This window comes from Mastigoproctus giganteus, chromosome 1 (assembly GCF_048544385.1).
Source record: "Mastigoproctus giganteus isolate SK-2022 chromosome 1, ASM4854438v1, whole genome shotgun sequence".
NCBI classification, from domain to species: domain Eukaryota; kingdom Metazoa; phylum Arthropoda; class Arachnida; order Uropygi; family Thelyphonidae; genus Mastigoproctus; species Mastigoproctus giganteus.
This window is the reverse complement of record NC_143575.1, coordinates 186,678,604-186,703,757: the sequence shown is the minus strand read 5'-3', so window position 1 is coordinate 186,703,757 and position 25,154 is coordinate 186,678,604. Positions and strand designations below refer to the sequence as shown.

Genomic DNA, 25,154 nt, shown 5'->3' with positions numbered 1-25,154 from the left:
TTGGAACTCTGACTTCCTCTCTTTGAAACTTGACTTTCACACAGACCCAGCTAGTCAACATGCTGACGCTTTGCAATTACTAATGACCTCACACAGATTGTTCATTTACCTACCAGAATACCAGATAATCCTAACCATACAGCCAACACAATCTTTTTCTAGCAAACAACCCTTCTCACTGTACCTGGTTGAGGTGAGTGGTCCTCTAGGCACCTCAGATCACAACTTGGTGATAATCTCTTCTCCAACAGAAGCCTTTCTTTCATGGCCTCGTGTTGTTTAGCATTACAAGAATGCAAAAATGGGATGACCTGCAAGATTTCTTTTCTTCAGTCAGATTACTGTTTCAAAACTTCTGATGTGAATGTTTACTCAGATCATGTCAGTGAAATTATTCTTGTAGGGATGGAATCCTTTATTCTACACATTCAAGGGAAGAATGTTGCATATCGTAATTGGCTTGTTTCCAAATGTTCAGTTTCATTTTCTGCCTACACCAAAGCTCGCAACAATTGTAAAGCAATTATTAATCAGTTCAAACTAGATTTTGGACAAGCTAAGAGTAGAAATCTTGCTTCTTGTCCAAATTCTAGCTAGCCAAGCATTCTTGTCTCTTACTAAAAGGTATTGGCCACAACTTTTGTCTATCTTGTTTCCACCTTTGTCAAAACTAGATGGTTCTATTGCCACTTCACCTAAGGATAAAGCTGACCTGCTAACATGAAGTTTTCTGAGCAATGCAGATGGGCTGCCAAGGCAGGTCATGGGGTTTTGTCAATGATATACAGGAATTTTGCTAGCAGGAAAAAGGAGGTGATTGTCCCTCTGTATAAGGCAATGGTCAGGCTGCGCCTTGAGTACTGTGTACAGGTCTGGAGGCCTCATTTTAGGAAGGATGTAGATTTGCTTGAGCGTGTACAGAGAACGGCAACAAGATTGGTGAGGGGAATGAAGGGATCCTCTTACCAAGAGAGGATCCCTTCTTTTGGTAAGAGGATCCCTTCCAAATTAAAAATACATAGCAAACGTGAATTCAAAAATAAACAGGCTTATGCCCTAAGTCAATCAATGTGCGTATAATGTTTGATAACTATTATAATAGCATTAACATCACATATCTACAACACTTATCTGAAAATTAAGTTTATTTCTTTATAGCGCGTGAAACATAAAATAAACATTTAAGTTCATACATATAATTACTGTTGTATATAAGATAAGGATGTTAAATAAGAGTGTATAAAGTACAACACCATAGAATAAAAACATTCCAAGGCAGTTCTGAGGCCAAAAGAATTGAATAAGTGTATTAAGTACAATAAAAGCATTCAAAGTTAACCTTTAGGTCAATAAGCAGATGTAAGGTAAGTATTCCCAGTGAGCTATGAGGCCAAAAGAACCGATAAATGCTAAGGTAGCCTGAGTTGGTTTAATGCATTATACCCTATAAATAAAAAATTAATAATAAAATAAAAGTAAAATTAAAAGCAAAATGATGGGGAAAATTATTGATAATAGAATACATTAAATGTACATTGATGAGGGCTAACACCATTCAATACTTAGCAAAAGCCATCTGTTTCTGTTTCCTGCTAGTTTAGCTAGGTTCAAATGATAAAAATTTATTTGAAAATTAGCCAGCAAACTATATTCAAGTTTAGCAGCATACTTTTCCATTCAAGCATTTTACTTTATTATTTATTTCATAAAAGATGACAGACAGACAGATGAGCCTATAAACATTAGGGGGTTGATTGGTTGGTTGTTCGGGTTTTAATGGTGCATCATCAACTAGGGCTATAATGCACCAAAACCACGTCCCATACTGGATAACAGTAAAAATTGTTGTAGTGCTTAGGTCACTATGTCAATATGTATAAAAATATAAATATTGTATGAGGTAAACTAATATAAAGATATTTACATGTAAGCAAAAAGGTTTGATTTTAAAAACCTAAAAACAGCTGACACATTGTCGTTGTCAGATAAAATCTGACTGAGTGTATAAGGCTCAGTCAGATGGCTAAAAACGTTAAAATACATAAAACGTTGCTGTCTACATCGTGGACATTCGGTTAAAATATGACGAATGGTTAAAAAGGTTCACAATCCTTGCTGACCCTCTCAGATTGACTACCAAATATATCTTCATGCAGCTCACTACTGAAATAACTTCACCACCTGAATGGGACCTGTCTGTCCCAGAATTGCACTACTTGAATTTGGCCTTCTCTGACTGGACTCTGCCAACTGACTTCATGCAGCATTGCTGCCAATGCCACATGGCGATCCTGAACCCATGCCTCATTGCACGGCCCTGCTTCTCCCCTGTCCCCCTGGTGGGGGGAGGTGACAGTCCCCTCGTCTCCTCCCTGCTGCCCCTTCTTTCCTTCTGGTGGTGCATTGGGTCTGCCTCACTGATTTTGGGGTCATCTACTCTATCGACCCTATACTTCTGTCTCTCACCCCCCAGCCTTCAGTCTCCCCTCCCCCTCTAGCTTTCCAACTAGCATTCATCCCATGTCAAAATTATCCTAGTCCTACACCTAAAATTCTTAATTGCACACTGTATAACTTAAAACTCCTTTGGCCTGACCCACAACCTCTGGTGCATCTTTTTTTTTTTTTTTTATAGGTCCTAGCCACTGAAATCCCAGGAAATTAGGTGGAAATTAGTTTAAATAAGTACTCAGGACCTGCCAGAGTACTTATTTAAAAATACTGGTGTACCTGGCTTGCCTCCACGGGGCTAAGTGTGGGCAACGTTGGGCCTCAGTAGGAGTCCAGCGGCTAAATGGCCAGATGAACAACGGTACACGACACTACATCCAACAATATCCATACACTTTTTAATCTCTGGCCTTTACAGTGTTCTGCAACACACGACAATGTAGACTACACGGAGATTGGGGAAACCCCTGGTGCCGTTAGACCCTAAACACACTTTACACTTTAATCCTTGCACATAGGAGAGTCATCTGCCCTCAACAAGAATGCATGCATAAGATGACTATGTCCTATGCGGAGGCGAGCTAAAACAACTTCCTCTACGGTTCCTGTGCAGACTACTGCCAATGCTGAATAACAGGCTTTATCTGATATAACTTGTTAGTGACCTGTTCATGCCAAGACTGTTGCCATTGGAAGAGTATTGCAGAGTGTATTAGCTGCCTGTAGTCTGTATAAGGGACTAAGGCTGCTGTTGTTCTGGGACTGCAGTGATCTGGCAGCAGTGTCAGCCAATTCATTACCCTTGATCCCAATGTGGCTTGGGATTCCACAGAAATGGATGTCAAAGGAATGCTCAAAAGAGAGCATGTAACCTCTGATGGATACGTTTCAGCAATAGGCAAGAATTTTACCCAATCCCTGATAAAGCCTGTATTATACTTAATGAGACAATAGCGGGCATACTAATATATACTAATATCTTGATTGTTATTTATTTATTTAGTTTTTTTTAGGAGCATTAGCAACTAAGGCTATATTGCTCCGGGGATATGCGGTGGTCAATCCCTGACCTTTCCGCATCCTCCGTATTTGGTGGTGATGGGCTCGAACCCCTAATATCTTGAACTATACCCACAACCACAGAAATCATAAGGGCCTGCAGATTATGCAAATGCTGGCCTTTCAACAATGAAATGGATAGAATTTATCTGGTATTTAAGAACAGTTGTCAACAAAATCATATCAAAATCCAATTGAAACTCAAAACTCTAATTACAGTGGTGTGCTGGAGCTGGCTTGCATGAGCCAATTGTTAAATTTAAGAATTTTGAGAGCCGGTTTAAACTGTAGAGCGGCACACACTTCAATCCACAATGGCTAGCAGCATTTGGCTTGCAATAACGCCTGTATAGGGTGACACGGAAAATCTAGACAGGGAACACTTATTTCAGCACCCTTTGTGCTTTCTTTCTCCCCCCCCCACTTCCTTACGCAGCAGCCTGTGTAGGGATTATCTCTGCTAGAAATTTTACGGGAATATTATTTCCAACAAACATCCGTTTAATTTTTCCTGGGCTGCTTCTTTTTAAGGTAATGACGTTCCTATTCTTGACATCTGTCAAAGATTGTGTTTCTAGAATTGTCATGATTCATGAATCACATACCAATTGCCTATACGGAAATTATAATTTAACAAAAATGAATATTTTATTATTGTTTGAAATTTTTGTATTCCAAATTTTGTTTCTTGTAAGTCAGCAAAAGTTACAATAAATATAAACACACACATTATTGGTTTTTTTTTTTTTTTTTTTAGCGAGCCAGTTGCTAAAAATTTATCAGTACACCACCATTTAACTAGTATAGTTAACTGAAAAAAAAAAATTACCACATTTATGCCTCCCCTTTTCCAAATTAGCAAACATGGCAAAAACTACAATAACATAATGAATATACAAAGGGTACTAGGAAAGTTTTGCAATACAGCTTTGTTTAATTTTTTCAAAGTAATTTCCTCTACATTCAATACACCTCTCATCCTCCGAAACCAATCTTTAAACCAGTTCTGCCAAGTTTCACTAGGGAGTAAAGCACAACTCGTTGTCCCAAGCCCGTAGAAGGTCCTCATCACTGGAAAACCGCTCCCTTTTAGCTGATCATTTTCACATGTGGGAACAGTGCAAAGTCGCAGGGAGCAAGGTCTGGACTGTAGGGAGGGTGCTCCAGAAGTTTCAGTCCTGTCGTGGTCAAATATTCGGTGCAGGCTTTGGCGCGGTGAGCTATAGCATTATCGTGATGGAGGAAGGTACCAGGTGTCCATTCTTGACTTTGGCCACAGGTTCTTCATAGATCCAATGACTTTAGGCAGGCATTGTTCAGTATACCACTTAGCTGTGACTGTCTTCTGCGTGTCCAAAACGACATGTTCCACAATTCCACTCGATTTGAAAAATACAGCTATCATTTTCTTCTTTTACAGATTGGGATTTTCTGACAATTACGGGTGTGTCGTCATCATCAAAGACCCAAACTTTGTTTTGAGCCTTGGTCGGCAGATCGTAATAGTACGGCCAAGTCTCGTCACCTGTCACGATGTTGTTCACATACCGAGATTGTCCCTTATCAAACTTTTTTAACATCTCCCGGCACCAAGTCACACGTTGTGTCATCTGCTCTTCAGTCAGTTGATGCGGCACCCAGAGAGAACAAAGTTTCTTCACGTGCAAATGATCTTGCAGAATCGAACGAATTGCTGGTGCATTTAGGCCCAAAGTATCCTCTATCTGTTGGTAGGTCACTCGCCTGTTTTCGTCAAGCATTTTCCTCACAGCAGTAACGTTTTCCTCCGTAACTGACGTTCGTGGCCTTCCCCGCCTCTCAGAATCCTCCAGAGTGAAATTTCCCCTTTGGAATTCTCTATACCACCTGAATATCGTTGTACGATGTGGACAATCATCATCTAGTGCAAGAGTCATTTCTTCTAAGCACTGGTCTATGGTTAAACCACGCACGAAATTATACCGCAAAACTGTCCTTATCTCATTTCGTGACCCCGATGCCATCACAAGCACTTTACACTCTCACTACTAATGAATAACTGAGCCCATCGACTTGGCGCGGTGGCTACTATGCACGTATGAACATGTCTCAACATGCAGCAACAAGCAGCTTCCTATGATTCATTGTTGCATCATATTGCAAAAACTTTCCTAGTACCCTTTGTACATCCAGCCACAGCTGCCACCTTTTGACTTACAAAGAAGTTGGAGATCAGGTAAATGTTAGGAGAGAAATGGGAATTTCTTAAAAACAGGTGATTTTGTAAACTACATGCTGCACTATAATTAAATTTCACTGAAAACTACACATTTCATATTAAAATAAATCATAGGATTCTTTACCATCTAAGGTAATCTAATAAAAAATAAAAATTTTTATTAGATTACCTTAGATCTTTCTATTTGCAGGTTTCTGTTAGACAACTGATTACGAATGCTTCAAAACACATTCATAATCTATTTTGAATGCTGTTGTAAACTTTGTCCCATTCAGAAAAGCTCAGTCAAAGAACTTTATGAGGCACTGTCTAAAGACTGCCATTAGACCTGCCATTAAAGTTTCAACCAGAGTGATATGAATTTTTTTTTAATCATCTGGTTGAATATACTCTCACACTCAGCACTACTTTGAGGAATTGTTAAATTACCAAGCATTTTCAGCTATGCACAACTGATTCACTACATCTAACACACAAAAAAATATCACTGCACCCCCTCCCACCACAATTAAATGATGAAGTGACTGGCAAAAATTATCTTATGCAAAGTAAGGAATTGAGAATAACACAGCTCATCACATAAATAAACTTGACCTATCTTACCATACTTGATGTCAAGACCACTAATGAATTTTTTTTTAGAAACACCTCTAGGCTCCACAAATAATATTAACCATAATAAAAGCATGCTAATAGATAAACAGATTTTCATAAACAGAGTTTCAGAATAAATCAAAAATGAAAATAGTAATGGAAATAAAAATAGTAAAACAAAAATTAAAATAACAAAAATAAAGAATCCTTTGCTATTCCAGGTAACATAATTCATACTTGCTTCATAGAGTTCCAAAATAGAAAGCAAATCATTTAATCCCTTAAATCTGGGTCCTAAAACTTGATTATCACCAAATTTATAATGATTGTCACCAAAATTTCTTAATACTATCAGCTAAATAATTAACCTTTGTTGTAATGTGTGAAATTGACAGTGTAAAGACAGTAATACTATTATTATTACTTATTTATCCATTAAAATCAATCAAAATAATATCTAGTAATATTTCCATTAATCAATTCAAGTACCAACCCTTTCCTATTTTATAATCTTTACAGTGCTTAATCCACTTGTCACAAGGATTTCATCACTACAAGAACAATTCCAGTGACAATGATAATAGAATTAAGATTTAAGGGAACAGTCTAACCAAGGAAAACAGGAATGGAAACTGTACTGGTCCCACTTCCCACTGATTCCAAACAAAGCTGAAAATGGCCATGAAACAGTCCATCCTTATGTTGTGATCACGGGCACCTAGAGGCAACCAATGATACTTGTGCGCTTTTCAGTAACTCAGCGTTTTCCAAACTGGGGTCTGTAGACCAACTCCAGGGGGTCTGCGAAACGTTCAGAAGGTATCAAGTAATAAGTGTTTATTTTCTTAAAAAATATACTGATAGAATTACGATGAATTTCGTTATAGAACATTACTTATTTTTGATATGATTAGTATATATAATTGTATACATATTTCAAAATTATTCATTCTATGTATAGCAAATTGATAAAGTTATTATTATATATCTGTATAAAAATAGAAATAAAATTCAGTTGTTTCACACATTAAATTTTGAATTTTCTTTTCAGAAAACCCAGTGTTCATACTGGGTGTTTTTTTTTTTTTTTTTTTTTTTGAAGGGTGTCCACAAACTTGTTTTAATTTTTGAAGGGGTCCGTAAATCTCAGTAGTTTAGTAACTGCTGCAATAACTTAATAAGTGTGCACAGTTATTGTTGTTGTCCTTGAGTTTGTTGGTGAAGAAAAGACGTGGAGTGTTGGTGTATCTAGGACTGCCTGGTAAGAAGATTAGTTGTGCAAGATAAATAATAGCAAATGCCTTAACATCATATCTCTACCAGCTGAGTCTGTGCAACCAGAAAACTGAAGTTAGCCAAGTTGTCAGTAGTGAAATCACCAAGCAAAATTACTTCACTATTAAGAAAGAATGAAAAGTAATTTTAATGAAAGTCAAATAGTGTTCTGGATGACCCAATGAGTTGAAAGCAATAAAGACAATAAATGAATATGACAGTATTGAGTAAAGCAATTTTGAGCCAAAGGTAAAAAAAAACAAAACAAAAAACTGCAGTTTAAAAAGCCTCTGACAAGCAATAATAGAGTGCACACATACTAAACTTTAATTGGAGACACAGTAAATAATCAAAGCAAATGAGAAGGACAAGGTTAAGGACACCAGGAAGATTACATATCAACTGAATCACATTCTTCCTATAGCATTATCAATAAGTTTGGTCCAGCAGAATATTTCCACCTGGCTATGTCTCAACCTCAAAACACAAGATTCACACAACACAACAGAATAAATACATAATTTTTCATTGAGCTAAACATGCTGTTGCTTCATACCCCATTCCAGTCTTATTATCCTACATAGCTTGTTTGGGAATATAACTTTTTATTTCATCAGAAGCTCAATACTCTTAAGCTGAGAAACCTGATGTGCTGGAAAGACAGTTCAGTTTATAATGAAGAGTCTTTGTTCTTATACAAAGATGCTGTACTTAGATTAACTCTTTTTCTATTATACTTATGGCTGATGTTTAATCTTACATTTTAAGATCCATTTTAACAAATAAAACAGTAAACTACATCAACACAACAGGGTGACAAAAGAATTAAATATAAAATAAGGTCTGATATTAACTTACTTTGGCATGCCACGATGTTCCATCCACCAATTTTTTATTCTGTCTTCCCACTGTTCTTTGCTTAATTTATGTTGATCTGTAACTCTGAGTAAAAGAAAATAAGGAACACTCAAAATATTAAAATTAAAAAATAATCACTGACTAAAAACCTGCAAATGCTACATCTGCATTTTTTACATAACTATTTAAAAAGTAAAATATAATATATGAATGAATTAAATAAGCCATGCCAAATTAGACATAATAATAATGGTCAACATGGTTTACACCTCCACTAACATATCACTGTTTTTAGTAAATTTTTATGTACAGATTTCAAAAATAAATTCTTAATTTTACATCTCATCACAATTTCTACACATGCAGGTTTGTTTTCCTATAATACATATTTTTCTACAATATAGAAAAGCAGATATGATACTGATCTAAATTTATTATCTGAAAATAATGTTTGCCTGTGCTAATAGATGGAAGTAAGGTTGGGGGAATTAATGTGTTCAACTTTGTCTATCCACCTCCCACTCCTCTTTCAGTAATGAAAAGATTGAAAATGAAATGAATGAAAAGTTAGTGTGGTACATGTAGAGTTTATCTGTGTATCTACTGCATATTTTTAGCATTGTACTGTTAAAATGTTTAAGCATAAGCAAAGGACATCCAATTTCTGCTGTGTGTTATTATTAACAGCTATATGGTGCACAGTTAACAAAAACTCAAATACTATAGAGCAGTGGTTCTCAAGTGTAGGGTTGCAAGCAGTATTTGCTAGTTCAATTTTTTTCTCTCAATCTTTGACTATACTATAGTGGAACAGTCAATGCAAATCATTTAGGTGAATATTTGAAAAGATCTAGAACAGTTTTTTTTAAACTAAGTATTTATCTGTGTGCAACTATGTTGGTCTCATTTTGTATGACAGTGGAAAATGTCATTGTTAAGATCCAAGACATTAAATTAATACAATAAAAATTCAAAGAGAGACAGTATATTTTCAAACTATTTCCATGCAGTCAGTCCTTAGCATCAGTTGTGCTTTTTGGCTTGGTCAGTAAACATATTGGATTTTAGTGAAATTAATCGTAAGTGAATCAACATTTTTGTTCAAAGGTTCAGAAGAATGTCTTAAGACGCCATTCCATCTTGTTTGAATTGAAGTAAGGGTTACTTAACTTGTTAAGTTTAGTCAAAGCAGAGCTAATTTTATACATTTAGAATTTTTTAAAAACTTTCTAATATAAAAAAATTTATTCTTTTGATTTCAACAACACCCTTTGTAAACACTGAGCAAAAAAGGGAACAATAACAAAGCCTTCAAGTTTGGATTCACTAGTATTATAGAAAAGGGATAGACAAAGCCTCAGTGTGTTGTCTGCATGTCAGTCGAATCACCAGAATAATTGAAACCAAGCAAGATGGAATGGCATCTTAAGACATCATCCTGAACCTTTGAACAAAATATTAGTGGAGTCCCCAGGGTTTGGTGCTGGGCCCATTGTTTTGTGTATTTATTAATGATATTGATGAAGGTATATCAAGATTGTTAATGATAGTAAAGACAGTATGCTACTGAAACAGGATCTAGAAAAGTTAGGTAGATGGGCTGAGAAGTGGCAACTGAAGTAACATTGACAAATGCAAAGTACTGCATATGGGTAGCAGTAACACAAAAGAAACGTACCAACTGTGTGGTACTACACCCAGGGAGGTGGCAAATGAAAAAGACCTGGGGGTAATTGTGCAGTCAGATATGAAGTTCTCTAAGTAGTGCAGACAGGCTGCCAGAGCAGGTAATGCACATTTTGTTGATGATATATAGGAATTTTGCTAGCAGAGACAGGGAGGCGATTATCCCTTTGTATAAGGCAATGGTCAGGCCACACCTTGAGTACTGCATACACGTCTGGAGGCCTCATTTTATGATGGATGTAGTTGCTAGAACAAATACAGAGAAAGGCAACAAGATTGGTGAGAGGAACAAAGAGGTTCTCTTACCGGGAAAGGCTTAAATTCTGTCAAATGCAGCATCTGGAGACTAGGCACCTGCAATGTGATCTGATTGAGGTGTACAAGGCCTTGAATGGGTTGAGCAGGCTCAATGCTGATGGGATACTTCCACTTGCTGAGATTAAGAACCTGAGGGGGCATAGATTCAAACTGAGGAAAGACAGTTGTAGCATAGATGTGCAGAAGTTTGCCTTTAGCTAGTGGGTAGTTGATTGCTGGAACAGATTTCCATCTGTTGTTGTGGAAGTTGATAGCTTAAATAAATTTAAGGCTGAACTAGACAAACATTTGGAGTGACCAGATGGATGAAATGGGAAGGTTTTTTTTTTTTTTTTTTTTTTGGCCAATGCTCTTAAGTTTGCTTTCTTGCATCATATGCCTCAACTAATGCTAATGCTAAAAATGTCTATTATTTCAATATGAAAGAAGATGTGAAACGGAAAAAGCTGCATGCTGTGGTGTTTCACATATGGCTCATCATTCAGTGCTGAAAGCAAGTTACGAGGTTTCTTACTTATTGCACCGAAAAAGAAATCACACACTACTGCTCAAGAACTCATAATTCCAGCAAAAAAAATTAACAGTTCACAACGCGCTTGGTAAGGAGCTGGATTATTGGACCAGATCTCGCTGAGTAATTCAAAAGTAAAACGACAAATTTTTGATGTGGCAGAGGATATTAAGGATTTGGGAGCTACAAACAATCAAAGCATGAAGTATTCAAACTGACTAGAGCACAAACATTACTAGCCTTGCACATTTAATGGCATTTGTGTGATATATGCATGACAATAAGTTTAAAGAAGATTATCAATTTTGCTTGTCCCTTGAGGAGCACACCCGTGCAGCAGATATATTTCATCCACTGTGAGATATTGGTAATCAATATAATCTGCTCTGGAATAATTACAGATGGTGCAGCAGCTATGAAAAATAATCACATCATGGCTTCATATTTAATGTATAGTATTTCTCCAAACATTGGCCTTTGTTGAATTTTACACTGAGAAAATGCTTCTTTTTCATACAGAAGTACAGTAGACTCTCGATTTTCTGGGTTAGATGGTGAAAAACAAATCCCGGATAATCGATTTCCCAGTTAATCCAAAAATACAAAAGTCCCCGACATAAACAAGAGATACATTCCAGGACTTCTTATGTAAGTCGAGTTTTACGTAACTCGGGAATGACCAATAACATATTGCTATTATATCATTATTGACAAATCTGAATTCCACACGATACTTGTTAATGTTTGGCCATTTTGATACATCCTTATTATGATTCCTTAGAGATTTAACAGATGCACCGTTTTCAAACTTCAAGTTTGAACAAAAACTTGAATTTTCAGTTTTTGTTGAAAACAACTCTTTGAGTTTGCCCATCGTTTCTGATTTCTAAACAAAAAAATTTTTTTTTTACTATAAAAAAAAATTCCGACATCCCTGACAAATAACAAAACAAATTTTGTCCTTTTGCACTGCAACAGAACACAACAATCGACGCGACGCATTAAAACAAACTAAACATTTGGTCGCTTTTTTTTTTTTTTTTTTGAGTGGAGTGTGTGAACACAGTGGGGATTGATGACTTATGCCACTTGTTGCTTTATTTACAACTTGCAAAATATGTTTATACCTATTCTAGTTATTACTTGAATTTTTTGATTTCTGGTTGATTATTTTTTAATTTAAAGTCTTGAGTGTCCCGGTTAATCGAATCGAGTACAATGATTATCGAGAGAGGTCTTGGAACAAATGTTCGAGCTGAAATCTGAGGTACCTTTTTTTTTTAAAAACAATGGGAAAATGAGTTTACGCACTTTTAGAATTCAACGTGGCTCCCTAATTTGGCATATTTAGCCAACATTTTTGGCAAACTTAATATACTGAATAAAACACTGCAGGGATCAGAGAAAACAATCAACAAAACAGAGAAAATCAAGCATTTCAAGACAATGTTTGACCTTTGGATCATAAAAGATAAGTTACATTCTGCTGCTGCTTTCCCCACACTGGCACAGTTCATAGAAGACACTGAGGAAGATCTAAGTGAGGTTAAAGTTCCTATTTATAAAAATTTGTGAACACTAAAAATGAAACTAGAGTGATATTTTCCAGTTATCTTTTTAGGACAAGTAGATGTAAAAGAGGATAATACTCACAAAGGACTATTCAATTTATGCAGAGATGGAGATGTCAAAAATGTTGCTAGATTCTGGTGTGAGCTTAAGAGTTTTATTTTAAGATGAAGGGAAAAAATAAAAATATTTTCAGCTTACAGAACAGGCCCTAGTGGTTTTTACACTAATTATCTTTGTGAACTTGGATTTTCTAGTTTAGTGTCAATTAAATATAAAGTGAGAAAAACTGATAGATGCTGATAGCAAATTACATTGTGTTTAAAGTTAGTTGTGTCCCAGAATTGAAAAGTTGCATTTAAACAATAAAATTCTTTAAACTACATATTTACAATTAAACAAATTTGTTAGCATTAGCATAGACACAAGATGCAAGAAAGCAAACTTATACAGTATCAGCCAACGAAAAAAAAAAAAAAAAAAAAAAAAAAACCTTCCCATTTCACTGATTCATTCATTTCAAATGTTTGTCCAGTTCTGTATTTAATTATTTAAGCCATCAACTTCCACAACAACAGATAGAAGTTTCTTCCAGCAATCAACCACATGCTGGGTAAAGGCAAACTTCCGCACATCTATTCTACAACTGTGTTTCCTCAGTTTGAATCCATGCCCCCTCAGATTTATAATCTGAGCAAGAGGAAGAATCCCATCAGCAATGAGCCTACTCAATCCATTCAAGGCCTTATACACCTCAATCAGATCGCCTTGCAGATGCCTGGTCTCAAGAGGCTGAAATTTGTAGAAATTAAGCCTATCTTCATAAGAGCACCAATTTGTTCCCTTCACCAGTCTTGTTGCCCTTCTCTGTACTTGTTCTAGCAACTCTACATGCTTCCTAAAATTAGGCTTCCAGACCTGTACACAGTACTCAAGGTGTGGCCTGACCTTATATACAAGGGGAATCATCTTATCGCTGCTCGCAAAATTACTGTATATCATTGATAAGACCCCATGACCTACTCTGGCAGCCTGTCTGCATTGCTCAGAAAACTTAATATCCCACTGCAAAATTATCCCAAGGTTTCTTTCATTCTCCACTACAATGAGTGTAACAGCACATAGTTGGTACATTTCTGAGGTTACTGCTACCCACATGCAGTACTTTGCATTTGTCAATGTTAAACTTCAGTTGCCATTTCTCAGCCCATCTCCCCAACTTTTCCGGATACTGTTGCAGCAGAATACTGTCATCACTGTTATTAACAACCCTGACAAGCTTGGTATGATCTGTAAACTTACACATCAAGCATGATATACCTTCATCAATATCACTGATAAATATACAAAACAACAATGGCCCCAACAGCAAACCCTGGGAGACACCACTAGTAACATTAGTCCATGAAGAGACATGTCCATTGATTACCATTCTCTCTTCTCCCACTCAACCATCCTTTTATCCATTGTAGCAACTTGGCCTTAATGCCATACCGCCCCAATTTGTACAGTAGTCTTCCATGTATAACAGTATCAAAAGTGATCCTGAAATCTAAGTATACGATATTAAAAATTATTTTTTGAATCCAGTTCCTTTGTGACCACATAACTATCCAATCAAATTGGTCAGACAAGACATCCACTTGACAAACCCACCCTGTGGCTGAATTATTACTGCTGTCTTGTTTAGATAATCCTGCATCACTTCATTAACCAGTGACTCCATTATTTTCTCCAGAACAGAAGTTAAACTAACAGGTCTATAATTATTTGTGTCACCCTTTGAACCCTCTTTGTGAATTGGGGATACATTTGCACATCTCCAGTCTGTGGAGATTTCCCCTGAGTCCAAGGGTGCTCTCATAATTATGAGAAGGGTTTGCTTACTTCCTTTGCCACCTTTAATATAACTAGATAGACCCCATCTCCCCAGGTGCCTTTCTTATGCTTAACTTCAACAATCTCTTCCAATTTGCTCTCAGTTATTACAAAATCATTTAACCCCGTTAGACTTTGATACACATCTGGCCCTTTCCTCCTTGAATAACTTCTCATGTGCTAATGTAGAAGCAAAATACTCATTTAGTTCGGCAGCTATCTGAGAATGATCATCTACAGACAAACCATTAGCATTAGCTGAGGCATATGATGCAAGAAAGCAATCTTCAGCATCAGCACAAAAAAAAAAAAAAAAACCTTTCCCATTTCAGCCCTCCATCCATTCAAAATACCTGTCCAGCTGAGCCTTAAACTTATTTAGGCTATCAACTTCCACCAACCAACTACCCACTGGCTAAATGCAAATTTCCACACATCTATCCTACAGCTGTCTTTCCTCAATTTGAATTTATGCCCTGTCAGGTGATTATTCTGAGCAACAGGAAGAATCCCATCAGCACTGAGCATGCTCAAACCATTCAAGGCTTTATACACCTCGATCAGATCACCTCGCCAGTGCCTAGTCTCTAGACACTGTAATTTGCAAGACCTAAGCCTTACTTCGTAAAAGCAAGCCTTTGTTCCATTCACTAATCTTGTTGCCTTTCTCTGTAATTGTTCCAGCAGCTCTGCATCCTTCTTCAAATGAGGCCTCCAGAACTGTATATAATACTCAAGGTGTGGCCTGACCATTGCCTTATACAAGGGAATAATCACCTTATCCATGCTAGAAAAATCCCTGCATATCATTGACAAGACACTATGAGTTACTCTTGCAGCCCATCTACACTTCTCAGAAAATTTCATATCTACCTGCACAATTACCCCCAGGTCCTTTTCATTCTCTACCACTGTCAGTGTAGTACCACAGAGTTGATATGTTACTCTGGGGTTACTGTTTTCCATATGTAGTACTTTACATTTGTCAATGTTAAACTTCATTTGCTACCTCTCAGCCGATCTGCTCAACGTTTCCAGATCCTGTTGCAGCAGCATACTGCCAGTAGTGTCCTTAACAACCTTGCCAACCGTTGTATCGTCTGCAAACTTGGACATTAAGCTTGATATACCATCATCAATATCATTTATAAATACAGAAAACAATGGACCTAACACTGAACCCTGAGGGACTCCACTAATAACATTAGTCCACGATGAGCAGTGTCCATTGATTACCACTCTGTCTTCACCCCTCAACCATCCCTTTATCCATAGCAGCAATTTGCCTCCAATGCCACACTGCTCCAATTTGTGCAGCAGTCTTCCATGTGGAACAGTATCAAAAGTCTTTCTAAGATCCAAATATATAATATCAAAGTTATTCCCTGCATCCAGTTCTTTTGTGACTGCATCACAGTATCCAATCAAGTTGGTCAGGCAAGACTCTTTCCCTTAGCAAAAACCATGCTGCGTCAGAGCTATAACTGAAGTCTTCTTTAACCAGTGACTCCATTAATTTTCCTGGAACAGAAGTTAAACTCAAGGTCTATAATTACTTGTGTCAGCCTTTGATCCTCCTTTGTAGAAGACTGGAAGAGAAGCTGAGAACTACACAGCGAAGAATGGAAAGAATTATATTGGGAATCAGTCTGTTAGATAAGAAGAGAAAACACATGGATTAGGCAGCAAACTCAAGTAAAGGACATTCTTATCAAAACAAAAGAACTAAAATGGTCTTGGGAGGGACACATAGCTGGAAGACATGAAGACAGATGGACTAAGAAAATAACAGAATGGTATCCAAGAGGAGCTAGAAGAAAACCTGGAAGACAAAGGCAGAGATGGATAGATGAAATTCATGAGTTTGTGGTTAGTAAATGGATGGCAGTGCTCAAAACAGAAGGAACTGGAAAGTTGCTTGAGAGGCCATCCTGCAGTGGATTGAAAATAGCTGATGATGATGACCTAAACCATTTGATTTGCAGATGACATTGTGGTCATAAGCCACAATCCCAAAGAATTAGAGGAACATCTTAATCAGTTATGCAGAGTTAGTAAGGATTTTTGGACTAAAGATGAATATGGCTAAAACAAAAGTAATGATGAACAAGTATGCCACAGAAAGGGATATAATGATTGAAGGAGCAGTAATTGAAAAGGTGGAGTCATATACTTATCTGGGACAAGTTATTAGCTGTAATAATGATAAATGGCTAGAAGTCAAGAGAAGAATAAATTTTGGATGGATAGCATTCAGGAAATATAGTCACATACTAAAGAGCAATATTCCAGTTTGTCTGAAACGTAAAATTATAAACCAATGTGTACTCCCCACTATGACTTATGGAAGCGAAACTTGGGCACTCACCAAAAGAATGGAAGAGAAGCTGAGAACTACACAACGAAGAATGGAACGAATTATATTGGGAATCAGGCTGTTAGATAAGAGAAACATGAATTAGGCAGCAAACTCAAGTAAAGGACATTCTTATAAAACTAAAGAACTAAAATTGTCTTGGGCAGAACACATAGCTTGAAGACATGACAGATGGACTAAGAAAATAACAGAATGGTACCCAAGAGGAGATAGAAGAAAACCTGGAAGACAACAGTGGAGATGGAAAGATGAAATTCATGAGTTTGTGGGTAGTAAATGGATGGCCATTGCACAAAACAGAAGGAACTGGAAAGTTGCTGGAGAGGCCTTCATCCTGCAGTGGATTGAAAATGGCTGATGATGATTGTCCCATTACTGTCTTTGGATAAAGTTCTGATGGAAATTCCTCTTACAGGACTCAATCTCTTTTTTCATACCATGTTAAAAGCTTTTCTGACATATACAGAAATTTGTTAAGGCAAATAAGAATAGTTGCACTAATACTAGAACTAAACTAAAATATGAAAAAATATAAAATCAGATCAAACATTAATAAAATAAGGAAATAATTAGGAGGGGATAAAATGTACATACCTCTGTGGAAGTAGTCTATCATTTGCAAGGGAACCAGGATTGTATGTATCAGGGGCATAATCACCATATTTAGCTTGCACTGCATATGATGCAAGAAGTACTGATGTTTCAGGTGGACAGTATACTTCATCACTTAGAATAGCATTTTTCACTTGTAGATAGAAGAGTTTCTGTTAAACAAAATTTGATATTTTGACTAAACACCCCATTAAAGTATCATTTCACTGCAATATAATTAGTTAACAAAATGGCTCCATTTAAAAATCAATGCTTACCTTTAAATGCTTATTTGAATCCATCTATTAATTTCTGTTATGGTGTCACTGCTAAACACGCGTGCTGTCTCACAAACTTACGATAATTGTGATAAACTTTGTTATCAAGCAATATAAAGATACTAAATCAAGGTGATTATTGTAATCCAGATTAACTATTCTGAAATACAATGCTATCAAGCAAACCAAATTTAAGTAATGAAATGAAAACAACTTACATTAGAGTTAAATAAACTATGTTTCTGTAAGAAACAAATTTAGTGACCTGTAATACTTAGAAACTCTACAATACAGGATATTCAATAAATTAAACTATCCTTTTTACAGACCACCACACTTCAAGGCAGTCATATCACCCACCCTCACCCCAATTCAAAAAAACTAAACTATGACTGGATACAACTGTTTTCAAAGAAAACAAAAAAAATCCTATACTGGGTTCAGAAATTGTTTTTAAAAGAAAAATATAATTTAGTGTGTTTTTATGCAGCATATTGCAAGCAACCTGTGGCCTCAAATTTCTCATCTAATTGTTCACAGCTTTACTAGAACATGGACCACGACTGGGGATGTTAGTGGCTCTGCACAGACCCCCCCCCTCCAGGCTAAAGGGCCAGAGGAACAACACAACCCACACTAATACTTCACAAAACACACACCCTGGCCTTATGAGTATTGTATTCAACACAGTGTAAAAATGCAGAGTTGGGGGGGGAACCTCCGGTACCACCAGAAAAAAAAAAATAGTGTCTATCTGATACACTGCTTTTTTCACTTCCCACATTGAATTTTAAAGCAAATGTCTTTATAGATTGTTTTTTAAAATCTGACAGTCTGTTGACTAATACCAGAAACTCATCAGCAATATTTTTTTCCAGGAACACCATTTAAGTTGTTCTATCGCTTTGAGTTTGTTAATGATAGTTAAAGTAACGTATTTTCTTTTTATTGCACTTTAATTCTTTAGAACCCATAATCATATAAAATATGTTAACTTATGTACATATAAAGAAGTACACAAATGAAGAGCTATACACTGAGTGGACAGAAATCATGATACCTACCTATAATGGGCAGGCCCATTTTTCGCCCGGATAAGGGTAGTCACACTGCAAATTGAGTCCACCAATTCACAAAACCGTTTCACAGGAACTTCCATCCATGCTTGCTGCACTGCTGTCCATAATTCCGTTGCATTCCTGGGTGGAGGATACAAAGCTCGGATGGACCTTTCCACAGCATCCCAAAGATGTTCCACAGAGTTCATGCCCTGTGAACGGGGAGGCCATTCCAAGGTGGTAAAATCTGCAGAATGCTCTTCGAACCACGTTCTAGTCACTACGGCTCTGTGGGGAGGCACATTGTCCTGCTGGAAGAGTCCATTGCCCAGTGAGTGCACAATAATCATGAAGGGGTGCAGATGGTCTGCAAGGATGGACATGTAACCCATACCATTATACCAACCGTCCACCTGCCTGAACAGTTTTGTTGATGACACGACGGGTGCATAGCTTCGTGCAGTTTCTGCCAGATATGAAGCCTCCCATCCACTCTAAATAACTGGAAACAGGACTCATGAGACCAGAAGACCTGTCTCCAATCAACCAAGGTCCAGTACCAATGTACTTTCACCCAGTTGAGGCACAAAGTCCATGTTGTGGTGTTAGTAATGGAACCCTGGTGGCTCGACGGCTCCCATAACCTATTGTGGCTAATAATCACTTGATAACCTTGGAGACATTTCTGGCACATCACTTATTGAAGTCGGCAGTAATCTGTGCCACTGTCTCTCTCCGATTGGCTGAAACAATGAGACATATCAATGGCCACGTCCATCCACTACCTTTCTTCGCCCACAGCGCTGTTCATGATGAGATGCGATTCTTGAAATGGCATATTTCCAATACACTCTTGATACTGTTGAACGGGGATAGTGCAATTTCTGTACCATTTCCACGATAGAGTGACCCATGCACCAAGCACCCACTATCATCCGTCTTTCAAAGTCTTAACTCACGACTTTTATCCATACTGACATTGTCTACGTGAATGCAGTGATGTCGTGTACCTATATACCTTCCAAATGATGGGTTCCACCACTAGTGAGAGGAGTTAGTGTCACGTTGCCCAGGAACCAGGTATCCCATGGGATACCTGGATTTATGGATGAATTCTGTCCTTGTGTAAGCAATAACATTGTTCAACTCAGAGTCAACAACGATACTGAGCAACAGGAAACACAATTTAACGTATTCTCCCTCTCTCCACAGTCAGAGTGATTCATCTGCCTTCCTAAATCCAGTGTGTCTTTCAAAGTACTCAGCTGTGAACAGAATTTTTCATATTTCGATACGGATTAGCAAGAGTTTACTGTATATATTTTTGAAAGACTCCAAACAAAACACTTATTGTATTTCAGCTAAGTAAAAATATATGGGATAAAACACTAAAAAAATTTAAAGTTAGACAAGAGAACAGTAGATGCAATAGAGCAAGTTCCCAAAGCCTTGACAACTTCAAAACATTACTCACTGAATAAGATAGCAATCCTATTAACATTAAATTAATATATAACACTGTTCACACTAAAACAAAACAAGCTGAAAGCCCTTAAAAAGATCTGTCCACAGTACCAGTTCAGAAGCTTGCACTAAAGCACCTTATAGAAGCCACAATTAAATTTAAAATAGGATACACCAGCCCCAAAAATTAAAGAAAAAGGACTTTGTATAATAAAATATCAGAATAACATACTTAGCCATGTCAATCTAAAAGGTATTATTGGTAAAACCGCAAAATATTTACCTATTGACAAAATTAAGAGATTAAACAGTTAGGTATAACTTACTGGATTGGCTACATGCAATGAAAAAAAAAAAATTTGCAGATTTTAACAAGTTTGAATTCCCTTGTTTCTGTAAAGAAGCCATACATAACCCCAGTGTATGGGCTTGGTACACCCAGGGTCCTGAGTGTGCCAAGTCCCTCTTTTCTTGGTGATTCCCTTCTACTACTTTGTCTGTGTTGATAATTTGGAAATTATTATTTTTTTTTTGGTTGGTGCAACATAAGCCTCAGGGTTCCTTGCACTATGGCTAATAATAATAATAATAATAAAGCATTTATAGATCAGCATCACAAGCACATATAACAGGGGACCTTAATATAGCTGAGAATATTGAGAAAAATCATTAAAAAAAAGAAATGAAGTTCAGGCCTTTGAAGCACAAGTAACATCCAAAGCTCTATTAGAATGGATCTACTACAGTTTGCATAGCAATTGGCCTGTAAACACAATACACCCATGGAAGTTTTTCCAAGTTGGATTAATACCACTTCAAATTACATTACAGTAAGCTTCAGAAATAATGTACAATACGACTAACTACAAACAATACAAAACATTTAAATAAAATATTAAGGAGTTACAAAATAAAGTTATCACAAGCATAGATAAAGCTAATAACTTCAGTACAATTCACAAAAAATTTCATTTGGATATATTAAAAAAGGGAACTGAATGACAATGAAATGCAAAATTACCAATTCTACCTCTAGCATCATCACAAAAAAAAAAAAAAAAAAACCCTAATGGCACTACACAAAAAAGTTCAAAATTTACATTTGTTTAATGAATTCCAAATTCCATAAAGTCCCAGCAGGCAGCAGATTTATAACCTCACATAGAAATAGCCAAGTTAAAATCCCCAGTAAAAAACTGAAGGCAAAAATTTAATTATCACCAATACTAAATTTATTTTTGACAACAAAGTTTTAGAAAACACAATAACATTAGCGAAGTATATACCTACGCCTTCAAAAATCAATTCATCAGTATTTCACAAAATAATCTAAAAACAGTAGGTTAGGTTAGGCTAACGTAACCTAACCTACAATATTATTATGAAGAGTTAAGACATTTTAAATTGCAGTAAATACTACTGGTTATATCTGGTTTCATTATGTGTGCTTAACAATGACGATAATATTTATGTGCAACGTGGAAGTGTGGCAATGGGAAAAAGTTGTTCATGCTCCATTGATAACTTCTACTTGCTTTGTTATGAGTATAAAATGAAAAATTGCATTAAATTCTTCAGATATACTGTGATGTTTTGTTATCAATTGCAATGATTTCAAAAATTTAGCATAGGAAACAAATCCCACAACTTGGCTATTGAATGCAAAATTTGGATAGTCAACTACAGGCCACATACCTAGATATCCAAATCTTAATTAAAAATAAACCTTGCACTATGACAAACAAGACTACTTCAAATTAAGTTAAACCTACTAAGTGGGAAATAAATTTAGCTAAATAGGTACATGGTAATGTAATTAGAACCCAAAATAACAGAATGATACGCATTTGCAATACCCCAGAAAATACGCTCTGTGCATTAGTAAAGTTAAAAGCCAATTTAGTCGCATAAAATATGTCCATTAAATTCATGATATTCCATATCATGCAAGGCTTTTGTGGATTTATTGGATGACTGTTTTCTACATCAGCATGTTTGGGAAGCAACTAGAGGAAGTAATACTCTTGATTTGATTATCAGTAGTGATTCTTCATGCATTAAGAATCTGCAGGTAAATGAACCACTAGGTGGCAGTGATCACAGTGTGCTGAAGTGGGATTTACTCAAAGAGGTAACTACCATTAGGGGTAAAGGGAAGGGTTATTGCTTTTGTAAAGGCGACTACGATGGACTGAGACAGTATTTAAATTCTATACAGTGGGACCAACTGATGATGTTACCAACAGCAAATTCAAAATGGATGCATTCAAAGAACTTATCTTGGAAGCTACTAGGCTTTACATACCAACTAAGAAATATTGTTCAAGGTTTAGGCCTAAGTGGATGTCAGATGAACTAATGAGACATATGGCAGAGAAAAAAATGCATGGGATACATATAAATTAACATGTGACACAGAAGCCTATGATAGATATAAGCTGACCTGTAAGCAAAAGTTACAAAGGAGGTTAGGCAGGCGAAGGCAGATTACAGAAATCTTTGGCAAGGGATGCAAAGAAAAACAGCAAAGAGTTCTTTACTTATGTAAACTCTAGAAGGAAGGGGATGAATCAGATTGGTCCACTTGATATCGATGGATCAACTGTTGATGATCCTGCTCAGGTAGCTAACAAACTAAATGAATATTTTGCATCAACATTCACACATGAGTTATTCAGCGAGGGGAATGCCAGAGGTGTATTCAACTCTGGCAGTAAGCTAGAGAATCTTGTAATAACTGAGAGTAAAGTGGAGGAGAAATTGTTGAAGATAAATACAAGAAAGGCACCTGGGGTGGATGGGATCTATCCAGCTATATTAAAGGAGGCAGCAAAGGAAGTAAGCAAACCCTTAGCCATTATTATGAGAGCTTCCTTGGACTCAGGGGAAGTACTCATGGACTGGAGATGTGCAAATGTGACCCCAATTCACAAAGGAGGATCAAAGGCTGACAAGTAATTATAGACCTGTTAGTTTAACTTCTGTTCCCAGAAAATTAATGGAGGCACTGGTTAAAGAAGCACTGCAGGATCATCTAGACAAGACTTCAGTTATAGCTCAGACACAGCATGGTTTTGTTAAGGGGTAGTCTTGCCTGACCAATTTGATTGGATACTATGATGCAGTCACAAAAGAACTGGATGCAGGGAATAACTTTGATATTATATACTTGGATCTTAGAAAGGCTTTTGATACTGTTGCACTTGGAAGACTGCTGCACAAATTGGAGCAGTGTGACATTGGAGGCAAATTGCTGCAATGAATAAAGGGGTGGTGAGGGGGAGAAGACAGAGTGGTAATCAATGGACACTGCTCATCGTGGACTAATGTTATTAGTGGAGTCCCCCAGGTTGTTGATGTTGTTATTTGGTTTTTAGGAGCATTAGCAACTAAGGCCATATTGCTCCGGGATATGCGGTGGTCATTCCCTGACCTTTCCGTATCCTCCGTATTTGGTGGTGACGGGCTCGAACCCCAGTCTAATCAAGAAGCGTGTGCTACGCACTGCTGCTCCTTCCCACCTGGATATGGAGGCGCCAGTCCCTCAGGGTTCAGTATTGGGTCCATTATTGTTTTCTGTATTTATAAATGATATTGATGATGGTATATCAAGCTTAATGTCCAAGTTTGCAGATGATACGAAGGTTGGCAGCGTTGTCAAGGACACTACTGACACTATGCTACTGCAACAGGATCTGGAAAGGTTGAGCAGATGGGCTGAGAGGTGGCAAATGTAAAGTACTACATATGGGAAACAGCAACCCCAGAGCAACGTATCAACTCTGTGGTACTACACTGACAGTGGTAGAGAATGAAAGGGACTTGGGGGTGGTTGTGCAGGCAGATATGAAATTTTCTGAGCAGTGCAGCCGGGCTGCAAGAGTAGCTCATGGTGTATTGTCGATGATATATAGGAATTTTTCTAGCAGGGATAAGGAGGTGATTATTCCCTTGTATAAGGCAATGGTTAGGCCACACCTAGAGTACTGTATACAGGTCTGGAGGAATCATTTCAAGAAAGATGTAGAGATGCTGGAATGAGTACAGAGAAGGGCAACAAGATTAGTGAATGGAACAAAGGGGTGCTCTTACGAAGAAAGGCTTAAGTTTTGCAAATTACAGTGTCCGGGGACTAGGCACCTATGAGGTGATCTGATTGAGGCGTATAAAGTCTTGAATGGTTTGAGCATGCTCAATGCTGATGGGATTCTTCCTCTTGCTCAGAATAATCACCTGAGAGGGCATAAATTCAAATTGAGGAAAGACAGATGTAGGATAGACGTGAGGAAATTTGCCTTTAGCCAGCAGGTGGTTGGTTGGTGGAATAGACTTCCATCCCTTGTCGTAGAAGTTGATGGCCTAAATAAGTTTAAGGCTCAGCTGGACAGGTATTTCGAACGAACAGAGGGGTGAAGTGGAAGTGGTTATTTTTATTTTTTTTTTGGCTGATGCTGCATAAGCTTGCTTTCTTGCATCAAATGCCTCTACTAATGCTAATATTAATGTGGCTATCAAGGCCAATGTTGGTGAACATCATTCTAATAATGCTCAATGCTGATGGGATTCTTCCTCTTGTTCAGAATAATCCCCTGAGAGGACATCAATTCAAATTGAGAAAAGACAGTTGTAGAATGTGCAGAAGTTTGCCTTTAGCCAGTGGGTAGCTGATTGGTGGAACAGACTTCCATCTTTTGTTGCAAAAGTTGATAGCCTAATTAAATTTATGGCTGAGCTGGACATGTATTTAGAATGAACGGAGGGGTGAAATGGGAGCAGGTTTTTTTTTATTGGCTGACGTTGCATAAGCTTGCTTTCTTGCATTGTATGCCTCTGCTAATGCAAGATAGTAAATTATAGGGAATTATGGGAGATGTGGTTTCTTTCTTTGGCAATTTTTACTTTTTATTTAATTTTATACTACTTTATTTATTATATTTTGTAGTTTACAATAATATACCTATGTAAATCT

General features: G+C 37.1%; 1 protein-coding gene across 1 annotated transcript in view; it reads right to left on the bottom strand.

Annotated features, from left to right (window-relative positions):
* Positions 1-25,154, bottom strand: part of LOC150091369 (moesin/ezrin/radixin homolog 1-like) — a 220,619-nt gene that overhangs the window by 86,520 nt on the left and 108,945 nt on the right. Inside the window, exons 6-7 of the mRNA XM_090375244.1 lie at positions 17,389-17,558; positions 8,456-8,539 (exon numbers count right to left, since the gene is read on the bottom strand). Coding sequence (XP_090231370.1) covers positions 8,456-8,539; positions 17,389-17,558 — 254 coding nt within the window. The remainder of the gene's footprint in view (positions 1-8,455; positions 8,540-17,388; positions 17,559-25,154) is intronic.